Consider the following 18127-nt stretch of genomic DNA (forward strand, 5'->3'; position numbering starts at 1 on the left):
TCACGGTGTGTCTGTGTCAGACGATAGGTCGCTGCTGCTGCTCGCTGTATGTGCTTATCCCCCCTCCAGAGAGTTGTTGACTAGAGATGATACACCGTCTTATCTAGTTACCTTAAAAATGGAAAACACTTTTTACTTCATGAGTGAAAAGTCGTTGGCAAAACTGATCAGATGGTGCTGATTTTTGGTTGCAGACTCAGTCGTAGGATGTTCCTCCTGTGGACTTTCTGGTAAGTTCTTAACTTGAATTACAAGACTAAAGGTCTGTGTTTCAACCGTCCCCCTGATACTTTCATCCCTGCTCTCCCCTAAATATTTTTAATTTTTTTCTGGGGTAGAGACTCCTCAGCCTTCTGGCAGATTTTGGTCCCCCCAGTGTTGACTCTATGGCTGCTGTATTGAAGCTCTGAAAGTTCTATACAGAACCTTTAACATCAGCATGTTAGCACTGACACTGTGAGCACTTTGCTGTTTAGCTGATGTTAGCATTTAGCATGAGGTCAGTGCAGCAGTGTTTTTCCATCGTACTCTTGTTCCTCTTTAAATATCTTGTCTTTCTGCGTCTTCTATAAAAGAACTTCTCACAGTTATTGTGATATTTTTTATTTTATATTTCATTCTTATCACATTGCGTGCATGCTTTTTCAGTTCCTGTTCAGTTCAGTTTATCATCATTCCTAACGCACTGCAGGCCTTTCCAGTGATTCTTCGCATTCGTGTTTTTCACAGACAAACGGATCCAGTATCAGTGACAACAAACGTTCGTCCTGAAACACCCGACATGCACAGACGAATGAGATCAAACAGAACATCAAGTCGCAACAGTCTGTCATGGAAGACATTAGTCAGTCATTTACAACACGGATCCTCTAACTTTGATTCTTAGAAGCATCTGATCAAACTGCCTTCTTGAATCATTTATCGTTTGTTTGTTCAGTCAAATTGTTTCAAGCTGTTGGGACACATGAATTGTGACAGTTCACGACATTTGCAAGGCCCTGGATCAGGTTGACCCAACTGCAGGACAAAAAATGCTGGCATCAAACGTTTCTGCAAACCATGGATACGTTACATTTGCACACTATTATGTAGCAGATACTATGAAACTTTACATTAAGGTTTAGGCACAAAACCCACTTGGTTTATGGTTGGGAAAAAATCATGTCTTGGCTTAAAGTTCAGGCCTTGGGGCACAATCCTGCCAGTAAACATCGTAATGTCTCTGTAAAATACAACCTCTTTTTGTGCAGAAAAAGCTGCTGGAAGGACAGTGATGACTCGCTAGGTCACAACTAGTTTTATTGTGTGTTGGTCTGCAGCTAGCAGGCAACTTGCCAAGGTGATACGCCATCCACCATCCCCTCCATCTACAGATGATGTCATTTACTATGTCATTTTCGAAATGTTATATGATACATATGAAACATGCAAATGTAACATATTCATGGTTTGCAGAAACGTACAATTCAACATTTTCCTCTGCCAACTGGACTGACCAGATGAAAGTCATGGTCATGGTCAAATCAGACTTCCTGTTGGTTTTCATGTGACATGAAAACAGTTTAACTCTCCAGTGTGAACCTCCAGCAGCTCCTCACAGCTGATGCAGCTCCTTCTTCCTCAGCATGGACGTGTAGGACGGATGTTCCACGTAGCTATAATTTATTACACCTCCTTCATCCTCATAATCTATATCGTCCTCCTCGATGTCATCTGTGTCGTCATCGTCCAGACACCTGCTGTCCCCGTCCGACCCCTCTTCCTCCTCCTCCTCCTCCTCATCCTCCTCTGGCTCGTTCTCGCAGCTCATCCTCATCTTCCTGCGGTGGTTGTTCCTCACCGACGCCTCCAGAGCTTTCTGTCTCCGGTAAAAGTGGGAGAACTTGTTGAAGATGATGGTGATGGGCAGCGCCACCACCAGGGTGCCGCCTAGGATGCAGCCGCTGGCCGCCAGTTTCCCGGCCACCGTGACGGGCACCACGTCCCCGTAGCCCACTGTGGTCATGCTCACGGTACCCCACCACCAGCACGCCGGGATGGTGTCCAGACCAACATCCTGGACACACAGAGACAAAGGGAGGCTTCTTATTTATGTGGGGACAGATTTCAAATGAGATTTTATGCATCAACAAATATATTAAACATAAAAGGGAATTTCTTTTATTATCTTTCCCTGCATTATTCAATCAGTCAGCAAGGGACTCTTCTGGTTTACTTGAATTTATATCGAGGTACAAGAAATAATTGATTCAAAAAGTGGTAATTATTATTATTCTTTTTTTTTTTTTTAAAAGAAGTTATTTTCACATTCACTTATTTTTTATTATTATGTGTATATATATATATATATATATATATATATATATATATATATATATGTTTTGTTTGTTTGTTTTCTTAATTTATTCATTTTAATTTATCTCAAGTAATTATTTTGTTTATTTCTTCCTGCCTAATATTTTTACCAATAACTGTTTTCACTTTATCACTAATACCATCTTTGAATGAATTGTCATATAAAAACTGTTCTATCTGTATTTTATCACTGTATTACTTTATTTTCAAAGAAGAAAGGAAAAAAAGAAAACTTTGTAATTATTATATGCTGCAAGAATTGTTCCAATTCTTTTCTAAATAAAAATCTAAATAAATAATGTGACAAAACTAAAATGAAACAAAAATCAAAGATGAGGAAGAAAAAAAAAAGAATAGAAATAAACAATCAAATAACAGAGTTCTGCCAATCCTAAGCAATTTAGCAATGATTAACTCGTGACCAAAATTATCTTTACCAACAGTAATTTGTTGACTATTTCTTTAATAACAGATGTGAACGTTTTGAATTAATGAAAAAATAAAATTAATTTAAAAGTGAATGAATGTTTTTTTTTTCTCTGTAAGATTAAAAATTCTGGCTAAAATAGGCTCAAATATATCAGATTATTACAGTGCTCTTTTTATCATCCTTCTGAAACAATCAACTGAATAATTTCAATTTATCCAGACTTGTGCTACTCGACTTTTAACCAAAACAATGAAGACAGAGCACATCACCCCAGTTTAGCTCCACTCCAACGACTCCCAGCATATTTTAAAATAGATTTTAAGGTTCTTTTACTTGGTTTTAAAGGTGTTAATCATTTGGGACCAGCCGTCATTGCAGACACTTAGAATCCTTCACAAGATCCCAGATCTTTTCCTGCTGAGTTTTTAAATACACAATTATACGCACATGTAAACAGGCAGAGCAGTGTTTGTTTACTATGCTCCAAATTTATGGAATAAACTTCCAAAAGATATGAGAGATGGAGGCTGGGTGAACATTTTTAAACAACAGCTTTAGATTCAGATCGTTAATACAAAATATAAATCAAAATAATAGATAAAATTACCCAGCAGTATACAAAGGAATTAAAATGAGCCAGCTACAAAATTAAAGTGATGAACACATTAACGCATCAATAATTATAATCCAATAATATAATTTGATTTTTCTGAAAGAGGCCATTCTGCATCATGAGTGCTTTCACTGTTGGTACTTTAAGTATATTTTGATGCTCAAACTTTTATACTTTTATTATCACTTCAGTTTTAGAGACAGAAAGCTGACCTTAACAAAACCTTACTGGCTACATTAAGGAATAAAAAGAATAAAAAATAATTAAAATAAAATGTTCATATTAAAGTACAGAGTGAGGGTCAAAGTTCACCTCTTCATATTCAGCGGTGTAAGCGATCCCAGAGAAGACGGACACTCCGACAGCCAGGTACAGCAGCAGGATGCCGACCTCACGGTAACTGTGCTGCAGAAACAAGACGGAGGAAAGAGTTATAAAAACTTTTAGTGTGAAGGAGGATTAAAATGAAGATCTGTCTTTTAACTTTTAATTGTGTATAGCTGCAAACCTCATATGCCTGTACATGCAGGCTCGGTCTATTGTAATTATTTAATACCTCCTGGGTAATTAAAAAAGTACTTATAGTGTACTTTCATTTTAGGTTCCCCAAATGTGCACGTGTCACCCATGTTTCCCAAACTTCACCTACAGGTAAGCAGTAAGTGTTTTATTGGTTCCAGCATGTGCATAATGTTTACCTTGTCAGCTTTAATCTGAACGACACAGATTTTTTTTGGTGGACATTGACCTGATAAAATAAAAGTATTGCATGTGTATTGGTGGGAAATAATTTAAAACTGGTGCATGCTAACTATGCTGGATGAATTATTTTTACTCCAACAGTCTTTTCACTTCACATTAAGAAGCTTTAAATATGTTTTTGTAAATTTTTTTGCTCTGAAGAAAGCACATCATTGTAGAAACTGCACACTACATAAACATCCTTAGAAAGTAATCCTGCCTCTTCACAAGTTATTACACTTGTGTTTTTTGTTTGCTTTGTTTTGTTATCTTGAGCAGTAGAGAACTACTCCTCTGACCTTTATGCCAGTATTTTGAAATTGTGCCATTGAAATAAGCAGAAAAGCCTGATGAACATTAGCCTGAATTTGAAGTACTGTATGAACTGTAGTGATTTACTTACAGATAATTTCTGTCAGAGCATGAAGAGTCCCAACAACTGAATGAGTTTGCTACTGAAAGAATATTTATATTTCTACATCTTTTTCCTCAGATGACATTTTGCTTTTCAAAATAAATTCATTGTGTTTTTAACCTTCATCCCTGTGCAAGCATCAGCTGTCGAAGTCAATATGCAGGAGAGAGACTGAAAACCCTCTCAGTGTTTCCCTTCTTATGTTGTTCACAAATCAGAAGCATTTATTTAAGTTCTGCTGTAATCTAAATGCAAATATAATGCATTTAAAAAGTACAGGAAACGATTTAAAATGATGATTTATCCTTTTACATTACAGCTCATGCATGATGATGTTTAATACAGAGATAATGCTCTCTTTCTCCTCCTCCTCCTCCTCCTCCTCCTCCTGCTGGAGAGAAGCAGCCCATGTTATGATAGATGAGCCTGTAACATGAGCTGCTGCGCTGTAGTACTCGCAGATACTTTACATCTCATGTCGAGAGAGAGAGGCAGATGTAATGAACCCCAGGAGGAGCTGCTCTATAGCAGACTGTGGTGACGTCTCGGCTGCTGTAAGCGATGCGCTCCATATGGGATCGCACAGAATAATGACATTAGGCTACATGTAGCAAGAGACCTCTGTGGATAATTCAGCTCCCACTAAAACCCGGGAACACCTGGATCAGAAATAAAATAAGCACACATTGAGATATCACACAAAACAGGTGAGCACATATCAGCAGTGTCACAGTATTTCATTCCTGTTGACCTGCTCCTCATACAGTCATTCAGCCCTCAGTCAGTAATTTTCCACTCATCCCGACTCTCTACCACGCCCACCTACCAACCAATCACCTGTCTATACTTATCCCGCTCCTGCCTGTCCGCCACACCCACCTAATCAAGCCAACATAGTTCACCTGTTCCTCATTACTCACAGTCAGTATATATATACCCCAGCCTCTTAGTCACGTGTTGCCTAGTCTTGCCACCAGACAATCAGAGAGTTCTGCCTTCTGATAGTCTGGGCTGGGACACTCCTTTCTAAAGTGTGTTTAACACACTGGAGAAAATGGCCGGCAACAAAGCAACGCCTCTTGCATTTTTGAAAAGGTCACGCCCTCCCAGAAATGTGCACTCCCCCTTTTCTCGTCCGAGCTTGAAAATGATTGATTTAACTCCCTTTTATCAAATGCGTGCTCAGTCCACAAGATTGTGGAAATGAAGGACTTACAGCGACTTTGTTTAAACTTTTAACACAGTCGGACTATGTTTACGAGCACAAGAGTTTAGCGAGCCACCAAAGGACCGCCCTGCGGATTTACTACTGGTTCTGCAACGTAGGGAGTTTTTTTAAACTCTGAAATTGTATCCGCCCATCTAAACACAAAATCAGGGAGAAAGTCATCAGTCGTTAGTTCAGCAAAGCGTCTAAAGACTGACTTGTGAGTCTACTTGTTGCCAGGTTGTTCTTCCCCACTCATGCAACACGCCAGCGCTTTATGATGGACTGATTTCCTCCCTCTGACCTGCCTCCTTCATCTGAGCCTTCTGTTCCTGACCACAAGACCTGCTTCTGCGTCCTTGGTTCCTGTTTCTCTGCGGCTGCCTGGTGTTACCATCTGGTGACCACACAAGAGTATGAGTGAACCAGTCAGTTGACCTAAGGTTTCCTGCGCTCCAGTAATTTTACCGTGTCGCCACACTTGCCATTGTGTGTGCATCCTGTTAGTACCTCCGTACTACTGGCTTTCTGTGCCTTCTGCCTGCTCCCATCTGGTTTGTCTGTTTTGACTGTGTACTTACCTGGTTCCAGATTTTCTGCCTCCTTAACTATGTCCCCTGCCTGCTCCTCAACAGGACTGTTGTCTGCTGCTGAAATAAACTGTTTGTTGTTGGGCTACGCTTATGCTAACTCGCCTGCCTCTCGGCCTGGTTCAGTCTGCCAAACTAGCCGGGCTGCCAAGGACTTTGTGGAGAGACTTTGCCCTACTCTGTGCCTGCGAAGCAGTGTCCGTAAACATCAAAACAAACTGTTCATGGGTTCCTGTGTGCTGCAACTGGGGCCAAACACCACCTGTTAAACATTAAACATTTATTTGTAAGGTTAAACTGTTTTATTTTTTTAAAGGTTAAAATTGCCTGGTCTGTTTGTTTTGGAGAGGGAGAGACTTCTGCAGATAATTTAGCTCCTGGTAAAAACCTCCTAAACAGTGAATACTGAAGGAATTTTAACCAGGAGAAGTTTCAGTTGGTTGCAGTCCTCACAGCTAGGCGCCACTAAATTTTATTTTATTTTCATACTTCCTCTGTTTGGAAATGCTGCACTGGTCCAGGGTGGTTTGAATTTATGGTGTCTTGTCGTTATATGCAGAGACAATAATTAATTTTTTCTTTCATTCATACAGAAATATTTACATGCACCCAAAAAATAAATTAAAACAGTGTGGTTTGCTGTAGAAACTAGTTTTGACTGCTGTCTTTTGCAAAACTTTTTACTTTTTTTTTTTTTTTTAATAATTTTGGTCATAAACTTCCCTGTTTTGGATCCAGACCTTTGAATCCGCCCACTCCACTAAGCTTGAATTGACTGCTTCATCTGGCATTTTGACATTAAACAGCAGTTTCTTAGGGAGGGGAGGGACTCCATTAGCCATTAAGCACAAGGGGTGAGACATAAGCCATCGACAACATAGATAGACCCAAAATTGGTGCCTATTCAGTTCGGAGGAGTTGCTCACAAAAAGTTTCTAGTTTCCAGGTTTACTTCTGCTGTATGCAACCCACTGAATATGCACAGTAGTGTTTCTGCTGCTGGCCCTGCCCACGAGTTGTTGCTTGGCTCATAGACTTTCCATTGTGGTGACATCATTTTTTTTTAATCACTTTTCTCAGCTTGAAAGTTTCACAAATAAAACCTCCATGGATCAAAAATTCATCATAAAAAGTCATAATTGACCTTGTTTGCAGGTGGAGGTGTGCAGTACAGTTTTAACATCTCTTTAAGAAGATGGCCTTTGGGGAAAATGCTTTTTGGGAAACGGGATTTTTTTTTTCCACTACAATACAGTGAGTGGTCACTGGGAAAAACTGGAAGCAAGACTGAGGGACGGTCCTGGTTGTCAAGCAATGAGAGTAATAACTATCGAGGCATTTCTGAATCTACATGTCTTCTTAATATCGCCCAGCACTGTAGTTTGTTTTACTTTGCTCTGTTTCCCTCTGAAAACCCTGGTGAAACAGGTATGTTGTCATGGCTACCATACCATTGTGGACTTAAGATAACATTTGAGTCAGGCAACAACGTTGGTCTCTAGTGACTGATTAGGATAACTGAATCCCACTCCCTCAAGAACATCAGTTAGAGCGAACGCAGTGTCAGACTGAGGGTGGAAACAGAGTTTAACAGGTTACCAAGTCCGTCTAATATCAGGCAACAAACCTAAAGGCCGAATCCCCACCTCCTGAAAATCAAAACCACATTGTCAAAAACAAAAAGCACAACAGTTTTCACCTACATGATCTACCCACAATCCATCAACCTTTATCTGATGCGTCTGCAGAAAGGTCAACAGACCAGAATGTCACATAGAAAATAAAACTCAATCGCATTGTTTAGATTTATCCTGAGAGGTTTCTACGGTTGGTTTAATGTCGCTGTGAGTCTGCCCTGAGTCAGAAAGTCAGATGTTATGTAATTCTGCCCTGACTCACCCGAAGTGTTGCTCCTAGTGACCGCAGTCCTGTCGAGTGCCGGGCCAACTTCAAAACCCTGAAGATCCTCATTAACCTGAACACCTGAGAGAGACGTGAGGACAGTGATGAAGACGAAATGCTTTACTCATCATACCTTTCAATGTGCATGACGAAGAATGTAATACTTCTTGATTCAAAGGTTACATATGTCTTTAATTTACATGCAATAACAATTAACTCTAAACCTGTATGAGTCGTCCCAGGTCTCCCAGTTCAGACTCTGATCCCACAGTCAAGTCAAACGCCAGTATGATGTAGATGGGAGCCACAGACACCATGTCGATAATGTTCAGAGGGTGATGAAAGAACTTCCTCCTGTTCGGTGCGAGCAGCAGCCGCGTCACCACCTCAAAGACAAAAAACAATACTCAGCATTAGTTTTCCTTTTTTCATTTATCTTTGCACACGTCACCAGCATCACCAGTATGCACCACACTTTATTTTTGTCTCCTCACCTCGAAGGTGAACCAGCAGGTGCAGAACACCTCCAGAGCCTGCATGGTCGGGTCTTCGATCAACTTCCCTTCATCATCAAACACCTGAGAGAAAAGAAGAGAAATATTAGTCATCAAATAAATGATAATTTTAGTTTTTTTAATCTTATTTGCATCCTTTCCAGTACCAAAATAGGAGGTGCTCTGCTTAATTATAATGAAGCTTCAGTCAGGAAGACTCTCTTTAGTCTCTCATTTCACACCTCTCTGGCTTCTACTCTATCAGCTAACTATGGGCGTCACCCTAAGTTAGTCCAACCTGATTTTGCCCCAGTCTCCCTGAGCCAATCATATCATTGCTGTAAGGGCTTAAATTTTGTAATAAATTATTATTCACTAATTGAGATGTTTGTTTTTTTAGATCGTCTTCCATGAGTTTGGGGAGTTTTGAGAGTTAATCACAGAACAAAGCGCCCTTCCTCAGACACATCAAGACCACTACACTCCATCATCTCTACTCATTTTGGCAAAGTGGCACCATTTAAAGTATGCCACATTGGCTATTATCAGTTCTTGTTTGCAGTGTATTTATGCATGTACAGACAGCTATCACTGGATTACTTAAATACTGAAGAAAACTCACGTGATTATTCTCAAGCAGGTTCTGCAGTTAATGATTGTCCTTTTCTATTATTTCTAAGCAAATTCATAGACATTTGACGTCAATGGACATCAGAGATAAAGATATCCTAGGAAAGTATAATTCCTACTGAATCTAAAAATACATGTATCATATCTGTGTGCACAAATTTGACTGAGTTATGACTCGGAGATCGGTACAATTTTGACAACTCAGAATAATCTGAAGACTAAAATCTTCTAATGAAACCTGAGTGTATGCCACTGTGTTTGACTTAAACTTCTCGGCTCTCCGTACCAACCTGATACTCTGGGATGCTGTTTATACACATGGTAGCGATGGATGTGAGCACCACCCCGATTGAGACCAGACTGAAGAGCTTGCTGGGGATGGAGTACCCTGGATTCTCCAGCGTCAACCACAGACACTTCCTGATGTTCCCATAACGCACCTCCTGGAAATGCTGCATGTCTCTGTGAGGTGGAGGACGATTAAGAGTAAACTGAGGGATGTGAGTCAGGCAGAGTAATTAATCCTTTACTTACAGATTTCAAAGTGTCTTTTACCTGTTTAAGTCCGATATCTCGTCCACAGATGTGTCGATGCTGCTGACGTCGCTCTCGTCGTCCCAGCTGTGATGCCGGCTGCTCTCCAGCTTGCGGTCGTGGTAACGGTAACTGCAGCAACTGTCCAGGAAGAACTCGTTGATGCCCCAGTACTCTATCTCCTGACTGTGTGGGAGACGTAAGTCAAATCAAGTTAACGTGGAAAGAAGTTGCAGTCTAACAGGGCTTTAAATTATGAAATGAGAAGTGACAATGACAGTATGACAACCCCACCAAGCTCCACCAAAGATCCTGACAAAAATACTGGAGAGAAAATGTGTTTATTCCCTCTTTTAAAGCCCCTTAAAGTTCCTTTTAGACAATTCATCGATCTGCTTCTGCAACTGATGTAAAGTTTGTCTGTGAGGCCAGAGGAGGATGTTCAACCTTAGACAGACCTGAAGGAGAACACACACAGCTCCTCCATGATGTGAAGTTTGCCCGTCTGGTAAAAGTGGAGGACGTAAGGGAAGAGGCCAGGATTCCTATCAAAATAAAACTCCTTCTGCTGCACGTCGTAGTCATCACACACCTACAGGAAGGAGATAGAGAGAAGGGAAGGACAAATGGAAAGTGGAAATTATCAATAAATACATGAAAAAGGAGAACGATTCAGGGAGGAAGATGAAAAGAGTTTCTGAAGATAAGTTTATCACCTCAACCCCACCTGTTGACCCACCTGCAGTATGTCCTCCTCTGAATCACATGCTAGCAGTTTCCCCAGTCTGGTGTCGGGGAATTTCTTCAGTGTGCTGGAACAGAGACTCCTCTTCAGACCTCCGACGTTCACGTGGACGAGACCCTCGTCAGAGTCCTGGTGGACCCAGCTGGGCAGACTCTCCTTCACCATGGTTACCTGGCAGAGGCACAACAGAGAGAGATGAGTATGGAAATGAGGAAAGACTCAAAGAAGCATGCATCTACTAACAAGTATTGTGTGTGTGTGTGTGTGTGAAATTGGGAGGCATATCTAAAATTCTAAGATGTATAAAAAGGTCTGTTGCAGCCATAAACCCAACAGGAAGTCTGCCATTTTGAATTTAATTTGTATTATATTTTGTTACAAATTTGTATCACCTGTACATTGTCAATTTTATCATTTTTTAACTAGCTGAGGCATGAGACTGGAGGTTACTGGCAGATCTGACCTTGGACAGCAAGTATTGCTGATGAGCCCTCTGGAGGTGTTGCGGGCCTAACATCGAAACACTTGTGAGGAAGGGTACCCACCTAATGATCCCAGTGAAGCTTTTACCCTCCCTAAACCCAGGGATGGGCAGTATTTCTATTACTTGTATTTAAAATACGTATTTCAATTACATTTGAGTATTTTGTAATTTGTATTTGAGGCCGATAAAAAGCAAATGTAATTTGTAACAAAATACTTTTGAGTGGAGTCATTCTGTATTTAAAATACTCAAAAATATTTTCTCCACGAATCAATAAACAAAAATAATAGGCTACACATTCGTATAATATTGGATGTAGCAATATTTTTTACTTACTTAAAAAAAAAAAAAAAAAAAAAATTATCTATATGTTTTTTTTAAACTTGGGCCCTTCAATGACCTAGTGGTCTGTTTTACTGGACTGTGCATAACATAGGAAATTGTATGTTGTGGCTGATGCTTGGGATGAGTATGCTACAAATTAATTGCCTCACGTGGGATCAATAAAGTTGTCTGAATCTAAATCTGAATCAATAAATAATACTTTAGGATAGCCTACATGTCCCTAGCTTTTTTTTCTCTTTTTCATTTGAAAGAAGTTGAACACAGGGCTCTAAAGGCTCCAAGTTAGACAGCAAACAAGTTAACTAGCTCCAGTAGCTACAGCATCTTGCTGCTGTTTAGCGAGACCATTGGTGGACAGTTCACAGCACAGCTAGACTAGACTTACCAGGCATGCTGCTCACGTGGATGGACCCACACGAGCCCAAACCTGAATACTCTGCTACACCAAATTGTGAGAAAACAAGTGCAAATTTGCCATAGCTGCGACCAAATTTGCTACTATCACGCCATTAATGGATGAATCATGGTTGTTCTTTCTGGCATAGTTACTTGTGGTCTGTAATTGCAGCATGCAAATTTTGAGCATGTTTGGTCAAGGACTTTTTGAGTTATTCACGAAAAGATTTGAATCGGTTAGTAGAGCGCCACCACAAGTTTTTTATGGTCTGGATGTGATTCAGATGTCATCTTTTCTTTTCTGTATCTCAAGCTGAGCCAGCAATCACACACACACACACACACACACACACACACAAAAAGACAACTGTCTGGCAAGGAGGATCTTTATTTTCGACCCCGGATGTTGGAGCTTCTCTTTTGTGATGTAGGCACTCTAATTTCATCTACTCTACTAAATGCACTTCTAAGAGCAGACACTAATTTGATGTCCCAGACATTGTAATATTAACTACAAAACACGATGTGCATTGGTGGAGAGCCAAAAGGCTTTTACTGGATTTTAGATCTTTGCAGGCTGAATATAAAGTCCACGTTTGGGTGGTATCTGTGCAGCAATCCATAATACTGATTTTAACAAGATTAAAGTGAGATTTCAGCTCAGAAAACACTTGAGTCATGATTTACTGCCTGTCAGCATCAACCATGGTTTCAAGCAACATTTCTCCATGTGATCAAGTTTAAAAAAAAACACACATAGATGCAGCCAAAACAGAAACCAACTCCCACGCATGCTCATCTACTGTACGCTCCGTACAAACACCCACATACACACTTTCACAATAAAACACCAAGAAATCACTCAACAGATGAATAAATAACAAAGTTCACATCAAACTCTGAAACTGTGAAACGCATCACGTGAAGTCTTTAGTCTCAGAGGCCTCAAATGTTCCCACTGTTGCCTAAAATATTTTTTACAAAACAATGTTAATATCAGTGCCAGGAAACATAATTCAGTTGCCAAATGTTGATTTAATATTGCTTAGCAACAAGTAGAGTTCCAGGGAAGGAAGATCTGGATCATCATTTTAGTTTTACTATTTTAGTTTTTTATTCCTGATCAGAGTGATGCCTCCTGGTGCAAATATGCTGTCCAGCTCATATCAGACATGTCTGACGGGATTCATCCATTTGGAGGCAGCAGTAAGTGCCTTGCTTCAGGTAAAGTGTAGCTATAATGTAATGTAATAATGTTAGTGAGTCTCTAATTGCAGAGTGTAGGAAATGGCCTGAGGAATCACAGACAGGTGTTAACCTAATGTGGACTTAATGGTGTTTTAACCAGAGCAGTCTGACTTCATCTGTCTCTGAATCTTTCACTCGTCTTCTGCTGGTATTTAATCTGCTTTTCTCTCTCCTCAGTGATTTATGGACACGTGAAGTGCACACAGTTAACAGTGGCAGCTGAAATCTGTCTTCATGGAGGCTGCTGGTGGTGGGTGTGTATGTGGGAAGCATGTTAGCGTTTATAAATGCCAGTGGTGGAAAGTTACTAAGTACATTTATTCAAGTATTGTATTTAATTGCAAATTTGTCACACTTCACTAAAGTCTTCCCATTTTCTACTACTTTATAGTTCTACTTCACCACATTTCAGAGGGACATATTGCGCTTTTACTATGTTTATCAGGTAGCCATACTGACCTTCAAGATCAATATTTTAATAATAAAACCTATGATTAACTTCTAATTTAACTAGTCCCCCAAATTTTGTCCCAAAGGCCATAAGACTATTCAACTCCTCCCAGCTACGGCATGAATGGACTGAACTGACCTCACACTCACCTGCTCACCTGTCGTAGTCACTTACTGGTTATGATAACGTGGCATAAGGTGCATTTTCTTTAGATATTTACGTCCTATTTGCATTTGTATTTATTTAGATTTTCACCCTCTGTTAGCATTTCATATTTTACCTTCCTTATTTGACACAGTTTTTACTTTTAAGCACCTTCTAAAAAATATATTTGCACCGGTATCTGTACATATATTTATCATTAGTTGCATTCATATTATCCATAGCAAAACATTCATTACCTCTGCACTGTCAACCATGTACATTCGCACTACCATCATGAGCATAACTACTGTAGTAACAGCTCTGTAGTAGTCCTGGGACTAGACTAGATCATTTCACTGCTGTGTGTTTTTATCCTAATGTTTTTATTCTTACACATATATTCTCTATCCCTATGTGTATCTGTGTTTTTGTATGTGCTGTGTAATAAGCTTCTGGGTGTCTTAATTTCCCTCTAGATTAATTAATAGTCCAATAATATAACACTCTGACAGGGGTCATTTATATGTTCATATATTTTGATGCTAATGCCTTTGTGCCTTTATTTACGTAAAATCATGAATGCAGGGCTGGTAAGGGAAAATTTACTGTGCTACTTCTAGTAAAACCTGCAACAACAGATGTTTTTGGCATTTGTTCTTGTTCTCTTGTTTCTCCCTGTGCCCCTGGAAACAGACGCAGCACTCCTAAAGAGGAGTAAGATACACAAACTGAAAGTCTGGATCTCTCTCTGGTCATTTGGTCTCTTTTTGTGGTTGTTTTGCATCACTTTGTATTCACTTTTTGTATCTTTATAGTCATTTTTGCCTCTTGGTGAAGTTTGTGTCCATTTGTGAGTGTTTTGCATCATTTTTTTTGTAGTCACTTTTCACCTCTTTGTATTTTTTTTTTTTTTGTCTCCATAACCTTGTTTGTATATCTCTGTGGTTGTTTAGGTTGGTTTTAGGTTGTTGTTTCATGTCCATTTATGCTTGTTTTGTGCCTTTCTGGTTATTTTACATCTATGAATGGTTGTTTTGCATCACTTTTTAGTCAGTTTTTGCCTCTCAGTAGTTGCTTTGTATCTATTTGTGGTCATCTGTGTATCTTTGGTGTTGTTTTTTGCCTCTGTCTGCATCACTTTGTAGTCTTTTTTTCTCCTCTTTGCAGTTGTTTTGTGTTCATTTGTGCATCTTTGTGAATGTTTTGCATCACCTTGTAGTTGTTTTTGCCTCTTTTTCATCTTTTCATGTCTATTTATGGTTGTTTTGTGTGCCTTTGTGTTTGTTTTAAGTCTATGTGTGGTTGTTTTACATCTCTTTGTAGTCATTTTTCGCCACTTTGTCAAAAATGTATGTCATTTTGTGGTCATTTTCCGTCTCTGCATGGTTTTGTATCACTTTGTAGTTATTTCTTTGCCTCTTTGTGGTCGTTTTGTGTATATTTGCTGTTGTTTTACATGTGTGGTTGATTTGCATCACTTTGTTGTTTTGTGTCTCTGTGATTGTTTTGTGTATCTTTGTGATTGTTTGCATCACTTTGTAGTTGTTTTTGCTGCTTATCATTTCTTGTTCAGTTGTAGTTGTTTGTACGTCTTTTTGGTCGCTCAGTGTCCATTTGTAGTTGTTTCATGTCTCCTCGTCATTGTTTTGCATCACCTTTTTGTCACTTTTCTCCTCTTTGTAGATGTTTTGCGTCCCTTTGTGGTTGTCCAATTGATATTCCAACAAGAAATGTTAACATTGGCATGTGGATGGCAGGCCTGCTCAGTAATCCATCCATGAGACTAATAATCCAACTGACTCTTGTAGGGAGGCACCAAGTGGGGCCAATCAAATTCTGGATGGGGGGCTGTGGCATCCCTCTGGGTTTAAGAAACAATCGTTACTCAGTAATGAGTCCTTGAGTCTGACGACTTGGAGTCTCTCATTTCAACTCCAATCCCTGACAGTATCAGATGAAGCTTCAAACTTCTTCAGAGTCCATTGATCATTTAGACAATTCCGGTTTCATTCAGAGTTCAGAGGAAGTACATGTATTTGTTGACTTGTAAAGATACAATGCAGAGTTTTTCATCTGCACAGTGGCTCAGTAGAGTAACATGAGTGAGTATCCTTATGGCGCTGTAGTCACATGAGCAGTGAGGGCACTGAGGTGACATAATACACATGAAGACCAACCAGGAGGAGGTTATTGCTAAAGTGTGCAAGCTTTTGATAGCTGCTGGTAGAAATGCAACATGAAAGGTATAAAGCACCAACAACTGAGGGGAAGAAGAAGCAGATGCAAACATTACATATTGAAGAAATACTTTATAAAGGAGCCTTTTTAATATTTCATGAGTTATCAATGTATTCATAATGTTCGTTAAACACACAGGATACCTTCAGGTGAGAAAGGCTAAACCATGTTTCTGTAACCAAACAATCTAAACTTAAAGGTTTAATTACTGCAGAAGCTTTCAACCACATCAGCGTTCTTCATTCATTCCAGTGCACCACTGAGCTGCTTCAGATTGTTTTTATGTATTTGTTTAGGAGGAAATCTACACAGGCAACTTTAACAAACTTGTCACTAATGTTGGTGTTTGACAGTGGTGGAATTTCCTATTTCATAGTTCAGCCCCACTACGTCTCAGGGAACTGTTGCACTTTTTACTGCAATACATTTCTCTAATGACTCAGGTTACTTTATAGATTCAAATTAATAATACAAATGTAATTAACTGATTAAATGATATAATATGGATTAAACTAAAGTAATTAAAATGAGCTCCACCTTCACCAGCTGCAACACTAAAGTGATGAACACATTACTGCATCAATAATTATAATCTAATAGCACACTATATATGATTCTACTTTTACTTTGGGTAGTTAAACTATGGATGCTAACATGTTTGTCCTTTTACTTGAGTATGATTTTTAAATGCTGAACATTAATTGTAGCAGAGTATCTTTACAATGTAGTACTGCCACTTTTACTAAAGTAAGAACTTTTTCCACCAGTCTGAGCTGATCTCAGTCTTATTTCAAGCTTAAATAAAAGTCTTGACTAGCCTGTGATTTCTGTCCTTAAAATGTACACATAAAGAATCTTTGCTGTTGAGAATGAAACTGAAAAAATAACTAGAAAATATATTTGCAGTTAAAGAAGCTTCACAAAATGATCTGAGCTGATAAAACTAAAAAAGTATGCTGTTGATCACTTGTGCTACTATTTTAAGGACTCAACATAGCCAAAAATGTGAATAACAGGTTAAACTGTGAGTTTTATGACAACACAAATATTGTCCAAAAGGTTATGTTACATTAATCTCCTTATTTCCATTTTGTACAAGCTACCAAACAAACTGAGAAGAGGATAAATAACATGAAGGACAATGTGACTCTTAGACGCTCTTTCTCTCTGTGTCTATAATTACATGAGGGGCCCATGCTGAGCTCTCAGGGGAGCTGCCATGCTGCACATACAGAAATAAAGTTGATCTATAATTCAGCACAGAGAAGCGCTGTGGCTTGAAATCACAGCGGTGGAAAAAATCACCTCAACAACAACAAACTCCCTCAAACACAATGAAGTAAACTCGGTGTAATGACACAGCATAAAGGAAAATTCATAAAAGATGATGCACAGTAAACCGGAGTCAATGTGGGAGATGTAAATTAAATAATTAATTAATTAATTAATCACAATAACACTACAGGCTTAATGTTATCATCGAAGATAACACAAAAGTATTAGGCTATATCTTTAACTGAGACTTACCTGTGAGTTTGATCTCGACCCTCTTTCATCGCCGGATCCTCCTCAGATGTCAGATTCAACCCATGATGCGTTTATAAGTTTTATACTTCTACGCCTGAAAGGGACCAAACATGTCTCACAAGAACCGTCTAATGCTGAGGAAATAAAAGTTTCTTCTGCTAAAAAAACTTTCAGGACAACCCTCCCTCTGTCAGTAACATTAAACTGTTGAGAAGAGATGTCAGAGTCCGCTGTGGGCGCGCAGGTTTGCTCCATCTGAACCTCAGTCGGTCTGTCGCCTCTCAGACGGAGCCTTCGGCTTTTTCCGTCACATTCCGGAACAGGTTCGCTTCTCCGAAGTAGGAATGCTTTATTACTCTGAACCTGCTCGGAGCTGTTTTATGGTGTGTTTGCGGCACTCAGTGGTTAATTTAGAGCGAGTTTAATTATATTTTTAAAGCTTTTATTTTCATATTTCCACAGAGACTCAGTCTGCTGCAGTCAATAATACCCTAAGTCTTAAGTTGCCTCGTGGTTCTTAATGGAGTTTATATTTCCTGTGGCATCACATCACTGTAATATTCCTGCTATCTCACAACTGGGATTTTTAGAGTGTGTATAGGGCTATGTGTAATGAAATTCTGAGAAATCTCGGGTGT

General features: G+C 39.3%; 1 protein-coding gene across 1 annotated transcript; it reads right to left on the minus strand.

Annotated features, from left to right (window-relative positions):
• Window positions 1-622: 622 nt before the first annotated feature.
• On the minus strand, window positions 623-17734 carry si:dkey-43k4.5 (potassium voltage-gated channel subfamily S member 2). The gene is made up of 10 exons (XM_049573857.1): window positions 17490-17734; window positions 10651-10827; window positions 10370-10503; window positions 9933-10097; window positions 9668-9839; window positions 8748-8831; window positions 8478-8639; window positions 8251-8334; window positions 3711-3803; window positions 623-2056 (listed from the first exon to the last, which is right to left on the minus strand). Exons 2-10 carry the CDS (start codon window positions 10819-10821, stop codon window positions 1595-1597), a joined length of 1527 nt encoding a protein of 508 aa, XP_049429814.1. The 5' UTR covers window positions 10822-10827; window positions 17490-17734; the 3' UTR covers window positions 623-1594.
• Between the last annotated feature and the right edge of the window lie 393 nt (window positions 17735-18127).

This window comes from Epinephelus fuscoguttatus, linkage group LG1 (genome assembly GCF_011397635.1).
Source record: "Epinephelus fuscoguttatus linkage group LG1, E.fuscoguttatus.final_Chr_v1".
In the NCBI taxonomy this organism is placed as follows: Eukaryota; Metazoa; Chordata; class Actinopteri; order Perciformes; family Serranidae; genus Epinephelus; species Epinephelus fuscoguttatus.

Coding starts and splice junctions, on each gene's coding strand:
- si:dkey-43k4.5 (XM_049573857.1), bottom strand. CDS start 10,821: ATGGTGAAGGAGAGTCTGCCCAGCTGGGTCCACCAGGACTCTGACGAG. Junction 10,098..10,369: donor CTGTGTGTGTTCTCCTTCAG/GTCTGTCTAAGG, acceptor TCTCCCACACAG/TCAGGAGATAGAGTACTGGG. Junction 3,804..8,250: donor CACTAGGAGCAACACTTCGG/GTGAGTCAGGGC, acceptor TTGTTTCTGCAG/CACAGTTACCGTGAGGTCGG.